This window comes from Neoarius graeffei, chromosome 10 (genome assembly GCF_027579695.1).
Source record: "Neoarius graeffei isolate fNeoGra1 chromosome 10, fNeoGra1.pri, whole genome shotgun sequence".
NCBI classification, from domain to species: Eukaryota; Metazoa; Chordata; class Actinopteri; order Siluriformes; family Ariidae; genus Neoarius; species Neoarius graeffei.
The window spans coordinates 12,939,717-12,953,594 of record NC_083578.1 but is presented as its reverse complement, the minus strand read 5'-3'; the positions used below and the strand labels follow the sequence as shown (position 1 = coordinate 12,953,594).

At 40.2% G+C, this 13,878-nt stretch overlaps 1 protein-coding gene across 1 annotated transcript in view; it reads right to left on the bottom strand.

Annotated features, from left to right (window-relative positions):
- Positions 1-13,878, bottom strand: part of bmp1a (bone morphogenetic protein 1a) — a 169,187-nt gene that overhangs the window by 112,011 nt on the left and 43,298 nt on the right. Inside the window, exons 5-6 of the mRNA XM_060931318.1 lie at positions 13,077-13,255; positions 4,506-4,611 (exon numbers count right to left, since the gene is read on the bottom strand). Of these exons, the coding sequence (XP_060787301.1) occupies positions 4,506-4,611; positions 13,077-13,255 (285 nt within the window). The remainder of the gene's footprint in view (positions 1-4,505; positions 4,612-13,076; positions 13,256-13,878) is intronic.

Below are 13,878 nucleotides of genomic sequence, written 5' to 3'. Positions count from 1 at the left end.
ATGCTTCTTCCATTCACAAGCTCCACTGTAGGCCTCGCGATCATTTTGTTTAGCTTCTACAACTTCACTTTTAACCAAAATGAGGAACCTTTCGTATCTTCATTCTTAACTGAACCCTCAGTGTTCACTGGATATTGACGGGATCTGTTCGTTGACTCGAATACACTACTTGATTGCATCAAAAGTTGGGTAGAACAAAATAAACACTCGATCAACTCACTCTGAATGGCCTGAAACTCAGTCGGGAGGAAGAAAATTTGAGTCAGTTCCCCTTGCGTGTATACATCTTAGTGAATCTGCAGCCTTCGTGAAGAAGAATTCTGATTTCCCATTTTGGGTGAAACGAAAAGTTTTGGATACCACCCTACTAAGTACCATTCTGTATGGTTGCGAGTCCTGGCTGGGATCAGGCAAGAATGCAGCCCAGTCTGTATATAACACAGCCTTGAAAACTCTCCTGGGACTCAGTCAGACGACACCCAATAATCTGGTTCTTTTAGAACTGGAGTACCCTTCGTTACAAGCAAAAGTGATGAACATTCAGCGAAGATTTCTGTCATGCATGTTCATACATGTCAACCTTTGGTCAATCAAACCTGTATAACCAACCTCCAAAATCCGTATTTCCCTTATAAAATCCGTACAAGATGCAAATTAAAATAATTTACCTAAAATTTGAATGATAATTAACAATGATATATCCAAGTTACTTTTTATTCAATATTAATAACAATAAACCTTCAGAATGAATACAAAGCTCCAATGTTTGACAAAAACACACAGTGTCACTCTAATGTTCTGAATTGTACTCCATGACAGCTTTTTTTTAGCAGTCTGCACCAATACCTCACGAGGCTGCATGTCACAGCAAGTGTCTGTGTTGATCTTGCCGGAGCGCCCATTCAGAATCTTTTCAGTCGCTAGTGAAAGTCGCTCAGGTGGAAATACGCTTTTCAAACAAAATGTTACTTCCCAGTTGGCGGGATTCTCGCAATGCGGTGTGCGCATGATCAAAAGTGGAACAAAGTCTCGCTACCACAAGATAACGCGTGATTTCATAAGACTCTTTACTGGCTGTTTGTGCTTTCTGTGGTGTACAGTACGTTTGTAAATGTTATGCGCTCTTTTATCATCGTGGGAATTGATTATAGCTCTAAATAAATATTGAAGTTTTTTTAAAGAATCTGTATAACTTTATTTGTACGCCCGTATACTACGTTTATTGAATCAAATCTGTATAAAATACGGACATTCCGTATAGGTTGACATGTCTCATCTCATCTCATTATCTCTAGCCGCTTTATCCTGTTCTACAGGGTCGCAGGCAAGCTGGAGCCTATCCCAGCTGACTACGGGCGAAAGGTGGGGTACACCCTGGACAAGTCGCCAGGTCATCACAGGGCTGACACATAGACACAGACAACCATTCACACTCACATTCACACCTACGGTCAATTTAGAGTCACCAGTTAGCCTAACCTGCATGTCTTTGGACTGTGGGGGAAACCGGAGCACCCGGAGGAAACCCACGCGGACACGGGGAGAACATGCAAACTCCACACAGAAAGGCCCTCGCCGGCCCTGGGGCTCGAACCCAGGACCTTCTTGCTGTGAGGCGACAGCGCTAACCACTACACCACCGTGCCGCCCAGGTTGACATGTATGCATGTTAAATAACAGAAGCGGGTTACCTGATTACCATATGGAAGATTTGTAGTGATGCTAAAATGTCTGGCACGAGGTACCTATAAAGTCTCCTAGATGCAGATGATCATGTGATGGCAGATATAACGCCGTAAACATTCTGTCATATCTTCAGAACGGTCTCAGTATAAGACGTACTGCAACTTGAACTTATCCTCACCTGGTATATATTGCTGGGTTTCAGTCACGTGACTTTTCTTAGCGGTTTTACCAGAAGTGAAATAGCTGGTGGTCTAAACGGCTGCCGTAGTGCAAACAACTAGTGATAACTTATCAGGAGTACACTCAATCTAGAAGCCACTGCTGGCTTTAGATATATTCAGAAGGTTGCTATGTGCAATGGAATCGACCCCTACAGTCTGGGAAAGAAGGATTTGTCATACGATCTCGAAAACGACCCTTCAGTCGAGTTCTCCGACATCTTGAACTATCTGGTGTTGCAGACGTCCTTCTACACCGCAAAACAGATGAAAGCGTGGAAGAGTATGGAGGCTTACAACTTTTTTGTATGTGGCTGGGTAAAGGACCTCGGTATCAAATCGCTGCCAAATTAATCCTGTATCGTTTTTGCCCATGTAATTATGTATGTTTGTTTTTTAAGCTTTTCGTTCGCATCTTTACAACGAAGCGCTGCAAGTTGAAGTGTAAACAAACAGTTCTCTTGATTCTCACTTGTGTTGGCTCTTATCTCTCAGGTAAATCATTCACAAAGATCATCAGAAACCCCTTTAAAGACCTGGATCTTAGTTAAACAAGACGGAGAAGAAGTGATCACGGCGCATTGTAACTGTACGGCTGGGGAAGAATTTTGTTGCGACCTTCATGCATATGGACTTTGTGAGGAGTGAACAAAGAAACAGCTGGGGACTTTAGCGCTTCGTGACTTAAAAAAAAGTAGCGTAAAATAATGACAGATAGCAAGAAAAGTACTTGGAAAACACTAAGGACGTAGCTGAGAGGGAGATACAAACCTTCCACCAAGTATCACTGCAAACTCGAGCATGCATCGACTCGGCTCCCTTCAATTTCAGTGAGAGGTTCAAAACCCACCTTTCTCGACGTCTTTTTGTGAAATCATGTGTTCGTTCACCTTTTTTTATTAGTTCATGGGGAACCCTGAAGAAACTTATCAGTTTCCTGGTTTGATCGATTCGAACAACCTAAAACAACGCAACACAAGTGTAAGGCATTTTTCATGTGAGCAATGCACCTTCTCCGTACAAATGCTTTGTCAACGGAGCTTTGGTAGACCACCAGCTAAAGTTTTGAATAACCAATGAGGCGGATGTGATGTCACATGAAACCCAACAATACCTCATCTGACATTGCAGAGCATGAGAGAATAGCAACCACTAGGTTACACTTTTCAGCTCACAATCTTGTTGTAGAGACTGGTCGATGGGCTAGAATCCCACGCAATGAACAATTATGCCCTTGTGGTGCAGTTCAAACTGAAGTAAATATCGAAACCTTTGTAAATGCCCAATGACTGCAGATATCAGATCAGAGAACTCGGAGAAGAACTTTCTGAACATTCAAGATTTAAAAAAAAAAAACTCTGATAAAGGGCGGCACGGTGGTGTAGTGGTTAGCGCTGTCGCCTCACAGCAAGAAGGTCTGGGTTCGAGCCCCGTGGCCGGCGAGGGCCTTTCTGTGCGGAGTTTGCATGTTCTCCCCGTGTCCGCGTGGGTTTCCTCCGGGTGCTCCGGTTTCCCCCACAGTCCAAAGACATGCAGGTTAGGTTAACTGGTGACTCTAAATTGAGCGTAGGTGTGAATGTGAGTGTGAATGGTTGTCTGTGTCTATGTGTCAGCCCTGTGATGACCTGGCGACTTGTCCAGGGTGTACCCCGCCTTTCGCCCGTAGTCAGCTGGGATAGGCTCCAGCTTGCCTGCGACCCTGTAGAAGGATAAAGCGGCTAGAGATAATGAGATGAGATGAGAACTCTGATAAAGTAAGTGTGTCTAAAGTATGTGCAAATTCCATGAAAAAGGTATTAGTAGGCTTTTTCATGACCCCAGCGTTTTCTTTTGAGTAGTAGGGCTTAGGTTATACCTTGCTGCCAAGCCTTAAATAGTATGAAATTCTACTGTTATAGGTTCATATTTGTAGCCCTTGAGATGTTCTTGTTATTTTATTTGTGCTTATTTCCTCATCTTGGCTTGATAATATTTTTTTGATAAAAGCTGTATTATTCATGTTTTTTGTCCGCTCTGTTCGCTGTACATCTCATCTCATCTCATTATCTCTAGCCGCTTTATCCTTCTACAGGGTCGCAGGCAAGCTGGAGCCTATCCCAGCTGACTACGGGCGAAAGGCGGGGTACACCCTGGACAAGTCGCCAGGTCATCACAGGGCTGACACATAGACACAGACAACCATTCACACTCACATTCACACCTACGGTCAATTTAGAGTCACCAGTTAACCTAACCTGCATGTCTTTGGACTGTGGGGGAAACCGGAGCACCCGGAGGAAACCCACGTGGACACGGGGAGAACATGCAAACTCCGCACAGAAAGGCCCTCATCGGCTGCTGGGCTCGAACCCAGGATCTTCTTGCTGTGAGGAGACCGAGCTAACCACTACACCACCGTGCAACCTTAAAGTAATCTAATCTAATCTAATCTAATCTATACTACCCCCAATAATTGATCCTGACTGGCCCCAATCTGGTAAATTAAGCTGAACTGAAGAAGCTGACTAAACTAAGGCTACATTCAGGCTCAAATACTGCAATTAGCCAGACCACGCCAAACCAAATTTGCAACAATCCCTAGAAAGTAATCAGGCCTCTTACCTGGAAAACGTATTTCTAGCGTAGTGCATGATGCTGTCAAAGTCATAGACTTCACCAAGAGAGTCCACCTCACCAGGTTCCATCTTCAAGAAGTTGTACTCCTGTCCTATGTAACAAAACAGAAAAAAAAAAAAAATCTCGACATGAAGCCTGAATGTTTCAGAAATTCCACAGGAAATGATCTCAACACAGAAGACAACATGCTGGTGATTTCAGGAAGACTGCATGTTTTGTTTGGCTTGTATTAATCAATAGCCTCCTTTGTGGGATTATCGTCAAATCCCTGATTTCATTATCATGTTCGGCAGGTGTGGAATGAATCGAAGTCTCAGCGGAGAAATATTCATAAAAGCGTCATTATAAAAAGAGAGAGATAAGGAGGCCCGGCGAGTCCACACAGTCATTTTCAGGCGAGCTTATTTGTGGTTGAGCGAATCATAACTTCACAGTTCATCTCAAGTGATCATATATACACACACAGTGAAATTACCCTGAAGCATTTCAGTTACAACAACTCCATGAGTCAGACCCTTGTGAAAAGAAGTCCGATCACACCTAGGGTTTAAAAGCATGAGATTTTGGCACAAATGTGGCAGCCATGAATCCATGAATCCTGCCAGTGCATCATTACTAAAGCCGAAAGCACATAATCACAGTGAGGAGAAGGTTACTGGGGCAAGGTGGACAAGTTCAAGTACTAGAACAGAAATTCCATCCAATCTTCTTAAAATACAAGGATTACACACAACAGGAAAATGGCACACAGTCGGATTTGCGTTGGTCTCTGGAGCCAAGATTGAACCTTGTAGCACAGTGACGTGTTTTTGCAACATTAGCATAACGTTCTCAGAGTCTAGCAGGCTAAAAATCATCTGTCAACTCCTTCTTTTTAATTTAAAAATACATTAATATTTATATACAATACCACTCAAAAGTTTGTACACCCCTACTCATTTACAGGCTTTTCTGTATTTTGACTATTTTCTACATTGTAGAACAATACTCAAGACAACAAAACTATGAAATAACACACGGAACATATTTAACAATTATTCCACGAAATCAAGTCGTACGAGTGAGAATCGGAGCGTTTTTTGTTTTGTTCTTTAAAATTCGATAAATAAAAACTTTATACAAAACATCCGGCAAAATAATTTACTCTTAGAATGTAAACAAACTGGTGAAATAACAGGAGCAATTTGTGAAAAATGCTAAAATAATCAATCATTCTTGAAAAATAAAAAAAAGATGCATTCTTACCATCAAATACTTTCATTCTATATTTTGGGGGGTGGTTTCGAGTTTTTATTTCATCCTTGGTTGGTTCAGCAACACGCGCCACCATTTTGTTTTTCTCTACTCACGGTATATGAACTGATAGCCTAGTAGTAGAGCAGCCAATCAGAGTGCACGATGGCTCATATTCAGTGAATGTGGACAGAATAAAAGGAGTTACAGTGGTGCTTGAAAGTTTGTGAACCTTTTAGAATTTTCTATATTTCTGCATAAATAGGACCTAAAACATAATCAGATTTTCACACAAGTCCTAAAAGTAGATAAAGAGAACCCAGTTAAACAAATGAGACAAAAATATTATACTTGGTCATTTATTTATTGAGGAAAATGATCCAGTATTACATATCTGTGAGTGGCAAAAGTATGTGAACCTTTGCTTTCAGTATCTGGTGTGACCCCCTTGTGCAGCAATAACTGCAACTAAACATTTGCGGTAACTGGATTACGTTGACTTGGCCATTCCAAAACATTAACTTTATTCTTCTTTAACCATTCTTTGGTAGAACAACTTGTGTGCTTAGGGTCGTTGTCTTGCTGCATGACCCACCTTCTCTTGAGATTCAGTTCATGGACAGATGTCCTGACATTTTCCTTTAGAATTCGCTGGTATAATTCAGAATTCATTGTTCCATCAATGATGGCAAGCCGTCCTGGCCCAGATTCAGCAAAACAGGCCCAAACCATGATACTACCACCACCATGTTTCACAAATGGGATAAGGTTCTTATGCTGGAATGCAGTGTTTTCTTTTCTCCAAACATAATGCTTCTCATTTAAACCAAAAAGTTCTATTTTGGTCTCATCTGTCCACAAAACATTTTTCCAATAGCCTTCTGGCTTGTCCACGTGATCTTTAGGAAACTGCAGATGAGCAGCAATGTTCTTTTTGGAGCAGTGGTTTTCTTCTTGCAACCCTCCCATGCACACCATTGTTGTTCAGTGTTCTCCTGATGGTGGACTCATGAACATTAACATTAGCCAATGTGAGAGAAGCCTTCAGTTGCTTAGAAGTTACCCTGGGGTCCTTTGTGACATCACTGACTATTACACGCCTTGCTCTTGGAGTGATCTTTGTTGGTCGACCACTCCTGGGGAGGGTAACAATGGTCTTGAATTTCCTCCATTCATACCCAGTCTGTCTGACTGTGGATTGGTGGAGTCCAAACTCTTTAGAGATGGTTTTGTAACCTTTTCCAGCTTGATGAGCATCAACAACGCTTTTTCTGAGGTCCTCAGAAATCTCCTTTGTTCGTGCCATGACACACTTCCACAAACACGTGTTGTGAAGATCAGACTTTGATAGATCCCTGTTCTTTAAATAAAACAGGGCGCCCACTCACACCTGATTGTCATCCCATTGATTGAAAACACCTGACTCTAATTTCACCTTCAAATTAACTGCTAATCCTAGAGGTTCACATACTTTTGCCACTCACAGATATGTAATATTGGATCATTTTCCTCAATAAATAAATGACCAAGTATAATATTCTTGTCTCATTTGTTTAACTGGGTTCTCTTTATCTACTTTTAGGACTTGTGTGAAAATCTGATGATGTTTTAGGTCATATTTATGCAGAAATATAGAAAATTCTAAAGGGTTCACAAACTTTCAAGCACCACTGTATATCGTTAAAAAAAACAAAAAAAAAAGTGTTTAAAAAAATGTTTAATATTTTAGATTCTTCAAAGTATTCAGTGTTTACCTTGATGATGCTTTGCACACTTTTGGCATTCTCTTAACCAGCTTCATGAGGTAGTCACCTGGAATGCTTTTCAATTAACAGGCGTGTCTCGTCAAACGTTAATTAGTGGACGAGTTTCTTGCCTTCTTAATGCGTTTGAGATCAAACAGTAAATAGCCCTATTCAACACCACAACTGAAGTAATCCATATTATTATGTCAAGAACCAAACTACTAAGTAAAGAGAAACGACATCCATCATTACTTTTAGACATGAAATGACTTAATTAATGCAAATAAAGAAAAACCATTGAATTAGAAGGGGTGTCCAAACTTTTTCATTTTACACTAAAGCTACAAGGCTAACACAGCTAACATTTATAGCACATACAGTTGTGCTCATAAGTTTACATACCCTGGCAGAATTTTTGCTTTCTTGGCCTTTTTTCAGAGAATATGAATGACAACACAAACTTTTTTCCCCACTCATGGTTAGTGGTTGGGTGAAGCCATTTATTGATAAACAACTGTGTTTTCTATTATTAAATCATAATGACAACAAAAAACATCCAAATGACCCTGATCAAAAGTTTGCATACCCCAGTTCTTAATACTGTGTATTGCCCCCTTTAACATCAATGACAGCCTGAAGTCTTTTGTGGTAGTTGTGGATGAGGCTCTTTATTTTCTCAGATGGTAAAGCTGCCCATTCTTCTTGGCAAAAAGCCTCCAGTTCCTGTAAATTCCTGGGCTGTCTTGCATGAACTGCGCGTTTGAGATCTTCCCAGAGTGGCTCGATGATATTGAGGCCAGGAGACTGAGATGGCCACTCCAGAACCTTCACTTTGTTCTGCTGTAGCCAATGACAGGTCGACTTGGCCTTGTGTTTTGGATCGTTGTCATGTTGGAACGTCCAAGTATGTCCCATGCGCAGCTCCCGGGCTGATGAGTGCAAATTTGCCTCCAGTATTTGCTGATAACGTGCTGCATTCATCTTTCCTTCAACTTTGACCAAGTTTCCTGTGCCTTTGTAGCTCACACATCCCCAAAACATCAGCGATCCACCTCCGTGCTTTACAGTAGGAATGGTGTTCCTTTCATCATAGGCATTGTTGACACCTCTCCAAATGTAACGTTTATGGTTGTGGTCAAAAAGTTCAATTTTGGTCTCATCACTCCAAATTACCTTGTTCCAGAAGTTTTGAGGCTTGTCTCTGTGCTGTTTGGCGTATTGTAGGCGAGATACTTTGTGGCATTTGCTTGGTTTTACAGTAACAGAGCCCCTGATTTTCCATTTGTTAATCACAGTTTGAACACTGCTGACTGGCATTATCAATTCCTTGGATATCTTTTTGTATCCCTTTCCTGTTTTATACAGTTCAACTACCTTTTCCCGTAGATCCATTGACAATTCTTTTGCTTTCCCCATGACTCAGAATCCAGAACCATCAGTGGTTGGATGAAAGATGCAAGAGTCTGTCTGGATCCCAGAAACTCACTCAGCTTTTATGCACACACACTGATTACAAGCAAACAGATCACAGGGGAGGACGTTACCTTTAGTAGCCATTCAAACGCATTTGTGTCAACTTCTGTGCATGTTATCAGGCCAAAATCACCAGGGTATGTGAACTTTTGATCAGGGTCATTTGGGTAGTTTCTGTTGTCATTATGATTTAAAAAGAGAAAACACAGTCGTTTGACAATAAATGGTTTCACCCAACCACTAAGCATGAGTGGAAAAGATGTTTTTATGTTATCATTCATATTCTCTGAAAAATGGTCAAAGAATCATAGATTCTGCCAGGGTATGTAAACTTATAAGCACAACTGTAGCTACCAGTTTAACATTGTACAGACTGTACACATAAATTATACACTTGTTGACATCTCACTGAGTTATCATTATCTCAACTACTTATGTGGTTTCTGAGAGATTGTCATCTTTAAAAAAAAAAAAAACAGGGACAAAAGGACTTAGAGTTAAAACATTTGTAGCAGCCGCCATCTTGAAGCCAAATCACTTCAACGCACAGTTTGGCGTCACTCAGCATCAGACTCGGGTACAAAGTGTGATCCAGTGTTTGAAGGTGGTTTTGTATGTTAGAAGTGATTTGAATTATAATTTGCATTTTTTATTTTATTTCTATCCAACCTACGAAATCATCTGATATTTTAGGAAATTGTTTTCTCAACCAAACAGTGTCGTCTTTTACTCGTTAGCTACATTAACCATGTAGCTCCTGAACAAAAAGAAGTACATTTTAGACACCAAAACACGACCGTCTGGAATAAAATGATGTAACTTAAATTTTGCACCAAACTTTTAGAGTTTTTAAGGCAAGACACTACAGGTGAGTAGGCTCTTTTTTTTTTTTAAAGGGATAAATTCACAATCAGTCTTTGCCAGCTGATTGCAAATATTCTTACAAGTAATATTTGTATTGAAACTTTTGCAAAAAATATACTTTTATTAATGCAAATGAGGCTTCATTGAAGCAAATTATTACAATAAAAATATTCAGTTCAGTGTGAAGTCAGTATTAAGATAAATACTTTTTCAAAATTTGTTGGAAAATAATTGCCTTATTGTTTAATCAAGAAAAAAAAATATGTTGTGCTGGTTTTCCATTGCACATTTAACATGAAACCAACAATAATCAACATTTTGGGAAATTACTCTCTCTCACACACACACACACACACACACACGCACACGCACACACACACACGCACACACAAAACCCCGATTCCAAAAAAGTTGGGACAAAGTACAAATTGTAAATAAAAACGGAATGCAATGATGTGGAAGTTTCAAAATTCCATATTTTATTCAGAATAGAACATAGATGACATATCAAATGTTTAAACTGAGAAAATGTATCATTTAAAGAGAAAAATTAGGTGATTTTAAATTTCATGACAACAACACATCTCAAAGTTGGGACAAGGCCATGTTTACCACTGTGAGACATCCCCTTTTCTCTTTACAACAGTCTGTAAACGTCTGGGGACTGAGGAGACAAGTTGCTCAAGTTTAGGGATAGGAATGTTAACCCATTCTTGTCTAATGTAGGATTCTAGTTGCTCAACTGTCTTAGGTCTTTTTTGTCGTATCTTCCGTTTTATGATGCGCCAAATGTTTTCTATGGGTGAAAGATCTGGACTGCAGGCTGGCCAGTTCAGTACCCGGACCCTTCTTCTACGCAGCCATGATGCTGTAATTGATGCAGTATGTGGTTTGGCATTGTCATGTTGGAAAATGCAAGGTCTTCCCTGAAAGAGACGTCGTCCGGATGGGAGCATATGTTGCTCTACAACCTGGATATACCTTTCAACATTGATGGTGTCTTTCCAGATGTGTAAGCTGCCCATGCCACACGCACTAATGTGACCCCATACCATCAGAGATGCAGGCTTCTGAACTGAGCACTGATAACAACTCGGGTCGTCCTTCTCCTCTTTAGTCCGAATGCCACGGCGTCCCTGATTTCCATAAAGAACTTCAAATTTTGATTCGTCTGACCACAGAACAGTTTTCCACTTTGCCACAGTCCATTTTAAATGAGCCTTGGCCCAGAGAAGACGTCTGCGCTCCTGGATCATGTTTAGATACGGCTTCTTCTTTGAACTATAGAGTTTTAGGTGGCAACGGCGGATGGCACGGTGAATTGTGTTCACAGATAACGTTCTCTGGAAATATTCCTGAGCCCATTTTGTGATTTCCAATACAGAAGCGTGCCCGTATGTGATGCAGTGCCGTCTAAGGGCCCGAAGATCACGGGCACCCAGTATGGTTTTCCGGCCTTGACCCTTACGCACAGAGAGTCTTCCAGATTCTCTGAATCTTTTGATGATATTATGCACTGTAGATGATGATATGTTCAAACTCTTTGCAATTTTACACTGTCGAACTCCTTTCTGATATTGCTCCACTATTTGTCGGCGCAGAATTAGGGGGATTGGTGATCCTCTTCCCATCTTTACTTCTGAGAGCCGCTGCCACTCCAAGATGCTCTTTTTATACCCAGTCATGTTAATGACCTATTGCCAATTGACCTAATGAGTTGCAATTTGGTCCTCCAGCTGTTCCTTTTTTGTACCTTTAACTTTTCCAGCCTCTTATTGCCCCTGTCCCAACTTTTTTGAGATGTGTTGCTGTCATGAAATTTCAAATGAGCCAATATTTGGCATGAAATTTCAAAATGTCTCACTTTCGACATCTGATATGTTGTCTATGTTCTATTGTGAAAACAATATCAGTTTTTGAGATTTGTAAATTATTGCATTCCGTTTTTATTTACAATTTGTACCTTGTCCCACCTTTTTTGGAATCGGGGTTGTGTATATATCACACACACACACACACACACACACACACACACACACACACACACACACACACAGTACTGTGCAAAAGTCTTAGGCCCCCTTTTTTTTTATACAAATTTTGCTATAGATTTCTATTTTATGACTTCTACATTATCGAGTCAGTCCAAAAAACATTTTAGAGTCCAAACATTCACTCGCTTTCCAGCACAAAATTAAATTTTACAGAAAAAAAACCCAAAACTTTTTTTACAGGGTTTTTTTTTTACGGAGTACTTTTCAGATTAAAAAAAGAAATCATAACGAAGGCTGCTGGGTTTTGGTGCAAAATGAAGACGCAAGTATGACAGTCAAAGTGTCCAGAAGAACTGGGGCTGGTTCTGGAAGATGCTCAGTAAAACCTGCAGCTCATTTCCGCATAAAACTGCACTCACTGGACCTCAGACTACTTTTTTTTTTTTTTTTAAGAGCAAAGAATATTTGGTCTAACACCAAATATTGACTTTGTTTCATTTATTATGGCTTACTGCTTAGTGTTTATAGTGTTTTTTTTTTTAAATGTTGAAACATTTCATTTCATTATTTTTTGAAGCCATTTTTGGTCGACAGCATTTCTTTATACGTGCCTAAGTACTGGACATCAGGAAACAAACTTTTCAGGGATATAATGCATGATATGATTAAGCCTTTTTTAACTTAAGTTTCAGTAATGAGTCTTCTGTTGAGATTTGACATTGATATTTTTTTAATTGTGACAGTTTAGGAGAAGACATGTTCAAGATGTAATTTGGAAAAAAAAAATGACCTTGCTTCAACCTGTAATGTCTTACAGGGCTGGGTAATGGCATAGATATCCCAATTTGATTCAATTCACAAGCTAACAATCTGACTCAATCAAATGTGATTTATTTCCAAATCGATATCGATAAAACAGGAATGAGATATGAAACACTGTACTACATAGCAAAAGTTAACCGATAGAGCGACATCTAAAAAGGGAGGACTAGTAATTGCCTTTAGTACTAGTCAGAAGTCGTTTGTGGCCATGTTTAATCATACTGAAAAGGAACCTAGAAAACTGCTCACAAAAAAAAAAAAAAACTACCATCTTATACCCAACATTATAACCCGTAACTTGCCGGTTGCTTGGTTGGTATAAGCGAACTCTTGGCTTGATTAGCTACAAAGTGAACGCTTAGTGATGTTGGTAAACACAGTTTGCTGATTAATTCTGAGATAACAATTTCTGAAGTTTATCTTACCAGGCTGAATGTTGTCCCGTATAATGCTGACATGGTCATCTCGGTCCGGCCGCGTGTGCTCGTGCCAGAATCCAATCACATGACCAAGCTCATGCACCACAATTCCAAACTTGTCACAGTTTTTACCAATGGAAATGGCCTGGGGTCCTCCTCCCCTGCGGCCCACATACGAGCAACACCTAAGGGGAAGAGTTACAATGTTCAGATTTTCAGAGTTGTCTTTCAAAACATTCATTTAAAGTTCTCGGCAGGTTAGGGGCTAATCATTGTTTTGTCTGATATCATCAAAGTAACATTGCCAGGTCAGTCAAGCGTGAACCTGCACCATGTTTATGCATCTTCTGGATTGTATCCTGATAACACATGCATTTGTATTTGGAGTCAAGATTGTTGTATCTCACACAATGTGCAGCTTGGAACAGCCCTCAGTTCAGGTTCTGTGCAAAAAAACAGCTGGTATGTCAGAAATCATAATTTTGCAAGACCTAAGAAAGTGACCATGATGAAACCACCGTCTGGTGGTGATGGATCATGATGGAGGTTTTCATTGACAGCCAGTATCTGATAAACCGAATCTTTTATGCTTATGTCTATTTCACAACAGCACATAACTATCCAACAACATAATCAAAGCTTGTGAAAGGAATTTACACTTGTTAGAAGACGACGACAACTTTGTCACATGTACACAAGCACAGTGAAATTCCTCCTCTGCATTTAACCCATCTGAAGCAGTGGGCAGCTATGCTACAGCGCCCAGGGAGCAGTTGAGGGTTAGGTGCCTTGCTCAAGGCCACATCAG